Source organism: Cornus florida, unplaced genomic scaffold (assembly GCF_030987335.1).
Source record: "Cornus florida cultivar Cherokee Brave unplaced genomic scaffold, ASM3098733v1 CherokeeBrave_3.0.0_Hap2_Chr07, whole genome shotgun sequence".
NCBI classification, from domain to species: domain Eukaryota; kingdom Viridiplantae; phylum Streptophyta; class Magnoliopsida; order Cornales; family Cornaceae; genus Cornus; species Cornus florida.
This window is the reverse complement of record NW_026775577.1, coordinates 24,460,947-24,465,224: the sequence shown is the minus strand read 5'-3', so window position 1 is coordinate 24,465,224 and position 4,278 is coordinate 24,460,947. Positions and strand designations below refer to the sequence as shown.

At 39.3% G+C, this 4,278-nt stretch overlaps 1 protein-coding gene across 1 annotated transcript; it reads right to left on the bottom strand.

Annotated features, from left to right (window-relative positions):
• Window positions 1-1,675: 1,675 nt before the first annotated feature.
• On the bottom strand, window positions 1,676-3,635 carry LOC132267594 (transcription factor TCP2-like). The gene has a single exon (XM_059768734.1). It carries the CDS (start codon window positions 3,551-3,553, stop codon window positions 2,054-2,056), a length of 1,500 nt encoding a protein of 499 aa, XP_059624717.1. The 5' UTR covers window positions 3,554-3,635; the 3' UTR covers window positions 1,676-2,053.
• Between the last annotated feature and the right edge of the window lie 643 nt (window positions 3,636-4,278).

Below are 4,278 nucleotides of genomic sequence, written 5' to 3'. Positions count from 1 at the left end.
GAACCTACTGGACTTTGCTTCCTTCAGTAATGTTGGACTTAAAAGGGACTACACTACCCTATTTCGTTGTTTTTCATGGTGTCAATGCAGTTTCAAAAGCACTTGAAGTGTTGTAAGAATTTAATTTTTTTTTTTTTTTTCTTTCCAATTTTGCTTTTTGTAAATAATACAATTCAAGAGTTGTGAATAGACAGCTAAGACTAGGGCTGCAACTTGGGCGAGCTAACCCAGGCCAACCCAAGCCCAACCCGAAAATTTAAAATTTAGACTTTAAGTTTACAAATCAGGCCCATGTTCGGGTTGAGTTTTGTCAAAACCCAGACATATTCATGTTAGATTCGGGCTCAGCCCGAACCCAACCCAAAACTCAAAATAAATAAAAAAATAATTTATTTTTTCATTTTTTTCCTCCTTTCTCTCTCTCTCTCTCCTTTCTCTTTATTTCTCTACCACCGTCCCCATACATTCAAGTTAGCAATTGCAGAGAAAGAGAGGGGGGCAAGCTTGAGAGTTGAGAGACAACGACTGAAGCTTGTGAACGGCGAACTCGAACTGGAATAGCGGGCGATGGAAACTGAAAGATCTGAGTTTTGATTTTTGATTCTTGCAGTGGGCGATATGGATTTTGAACTTTTGATTCTTGCGGACAGATAGATAAAACTGAAATATATGAGTTTTGAAGTTCTGATTCTTGTAGATTTTGTAGTTTGCAGTTGCAGAGAGAGAGAGAAGGGGGGGGGGGGGGGCAAGTTCAAAGAGAATAGAGATAGAGGCGATTGGGGAGGCTAAAATGATTTGCCTTGAATAAAATATATAATATATATATATAGGGGGGAGGGGGCAAGTTCAAAGAGAATAGAGATGGAGGCGATTGGGGAGGCTAAAATGATTTGCCTTGAATAAAATATATAATATATATATATTGGGGGGGGGGGGGGGGGAAGTTCAAAGAGAATAGAGATAGAGGCGATTGGGGAGGCTAAAATGATTTGCCTTGAATAAAATATATAATATATACATATATATATATATATATATATAATTTGTTTTTTAATAATATAATCAAATATAATATATATATATATATATATATATATATATATATATATATATATAAGTTTCTGAAAAAAATTTTTTAAAAAAAATCAACCCGTCAACCCGACTCAACCCGTCCAAAAATATTCGGGCTGGGTTATGACCATAACCCATGTTGAGTACAATTCGGGTTAAGCCAACCCAACCCAATTCGGATTGAGGTTGGGTTGGGACTGGGTTGGGTTGGGCCAGCCCAACTTGCAGCCCTAGCTGAGACATCTTTATGTAAAATTTTTGAATTTTTTATTATTATACACAACAGGTTGTATATTGTGTTATTAAATGTATTTCAATGGAATGGATGGTTTGGTTAAGTTGAGTTGAATTGAATTAACTATCTTTTTTTTTTAAAATAATAATAATAAATAAATAAATAAATCTCGAAGCAATGAAGTCAAACCAGTAGGCAATGACACATAGCCTACAGGTTCACAGAAAGATTACGTACTCCAAAGAAAGCAAAAGAAATGTTGGGGTTTACTAATCATAATAATACCAATACATGAGCAAAGAAAAGGAGTTCTCTAAGAAGAACCAAGGATAGTGGAGAAAATAAAAGTTACTCATACCTAATTCTGTGACTATTTTTATCTCTACCAATTTCAATTGAAGTAACAAAATATGTTTTGTTTTTGAAATTCTTGAAACATATTACCTACCAAACATGTTTTGTATATTTCTGTTTTTGAAATTTTCACAGCTAAACATCATTTCTAAACGTGCTTCCGGTTTTTTTTCAAAACACTCCTACAATAAAAATACTATTTTTGTTTTAACTAAAAACAAAACACTTAAAACAAATCGTATGTCAAACGGACCTTTAAAATAAAGCGCATGCCAAACAGGCCTTTAAGAGTAACATAATTGTAGAAACTCCCATGATTGTGCAACAAAAAAAAAAAAAAAAAACGCGTGCTAAGAGGAACTAGCTAGCTCTTCAAGGAACTCAATTCTTTCCTTACCCCTTGTGTTCGGAGTTCCGGTTGCCATCCCCGTAGCAGAGCTGCAAGCGACCATCAAGTCCAGCTGGGAACTGATGATGATGATTGATCTCCACAGGAGCAGCATTCGGAGCTAAGGTCCCTTGGAAGAAAGATCCATTTGATCCGTCTATAGGAGAAAACCTCCGAAGATGAGAGGATGAATTGGACTGAAGGTTCGTCCCCCTATTGAAACCAGCAAGGCCCGAAGAGATTGTGAAGTTGAGATTGTAATCACTGCCGCCGGCATCAGTTACGATATGGTCCGGGACAAAAGAAAATTGCTGCAGCTCGGAATGGTGGTCTCCTGCAACATTGAAGGGCGAAATCGTCATGGATTGTGGCAGGGAATTTCCCAAATGAATCTGTTCTAAAAACCCAGACGAGGATTGCTGAATTTGACTGGTCCGGAATGAGGACGGACCAAGAAGTCCGCAAGAAAAGTAATCCATCGGAGTTGAAGGAGACCACTGGGGAGCTGGCTTGGGAAACAAATTAGGCTCCCCACCACCGTGCTTTCGTTGAGATGATCCATGGATTGTGGTGAGAAGTTCAGTGAAAGAAGTTTGCGAGATTGGGTTTCCATTTGGGTGATTCTCCACGCCGGACGCATTGAATTTCTCCTTCTCCTTCAGGGCAGCCCTTTCTGGGGCTTTTCTCCGGCTCTCAGACTGGGAAAGAGAGAAACCGGAGCCCTTATTGGTCTCTGAAGTGCTACTACCAGTCCATTTCGACAAAAAAATGTGCTGCTGCTGCTGCTGCTGTGTATTAGGAAATGAAGAATCTCCAAACCTTTGTTCGGTGCCTGCACTGGACCTCTTTTCATCGCTGAGCTCCTGTATATCGGGAAATGAAGTGGTAATTGAAGGAAGCTCAGAAATGGAATTAGCAGCCTCTTTTAATAGCCAATCAACCGCCTTGCTGGGATGATCGAAACCAAGACGATCTTGAAGATCATAGAACTGTATAGCCGTGTGGACGGACATGCGAACTCGACGGTCCCGGAGGCCTTTCAAGGTGAAGACCTTGCTGTGCCGACCTTTCCCACCGGAAGCCCCAGAAACAGAAACAGTCCACTGGTTCCCGCATCTTCCAGGAACAGCTAGCATCTTCTTGACATACTTTATGAGCAGAGCTTGCCCATAGGTCTGGTAGAACTTCACTTGCGAATCTTCGTATTTTCTGAGCTTCTTCGAGTAGGAAGCCTTCTTGACCAAATTCCAACGCGGGGTTTTCGAGCACTTGCGGATAAGCTTCTGGGCCTCTTCCATCCGATCGGTGAACATTTTGGTTTCTTCCTGGTTCGATTGTCCGTCCAATTCCTGAATCTCACGTACAATTTGTACGATTGCATTGACTCTTGATTCGAATCCTTGGAGGTTGTCATTGAAGTTGATGGCTGTGTCTGAAAAATCCATAACAGCTGTCAGTGATTCACCGGTTGCTGCTCCCAAAAGAGCCCCTCCAACAATGTCCATGATTGTTTTGCTCTGCACCGAAAGAAAAACCCCCAATTCACTGAAAAACAAGAAGAATTGAATTGGGCTTCTGAATCTTCTGTTTTCGTTTTCGATTGTCAAAATCTTTAGCCAAGCTCTGGTGTTAAAGTATGTCAGGTGCAAGGTATATTTTAGAATTTCAGAAGTTTCTGTGTTTTTTCGTGGAATTCAACAATTTGTTTATGAATGCCTGTTTTCTCCTTCGTGAATATTTTAGAATTACAGAAGCTTCTCTGTTTGTTCCTGGAATTCGACAGTTTATGAAAACCGCGTTTTCTCTAAATATTTTAGAATTTCAGAAGTTTCTCTGCTTTGTTCCGGAGCTCGACGTTTACTTTTAATTCCACCAACAGTGGTTGTTTAGGTTCAAAACTTCAAATAGACAAGCACTCGGGTGATGATGAAAATACCCTCTTTGTAAAATTATGAAAATAATTGCATCGTCATTAAAATTAAAAAAAAAAAAATTATAAGTACATGCACAAACTAAATGCAGCACATAAAAGTGAGGCATTTGAACTTTGAAGCTTCCAAGTCCCACCCTGTGCAACACTAGCATGGGTTGGACCATCAGTGTGTGTGATGGACATTCACAAATTTACTCTCAAAACAATCATCAAATGAACAAACTATGGTCACTTTAAAGCATAATGGAACCTTAAGATCCTTGTAAACACAAGATTAACCAAATTTCCAGTTCTTCT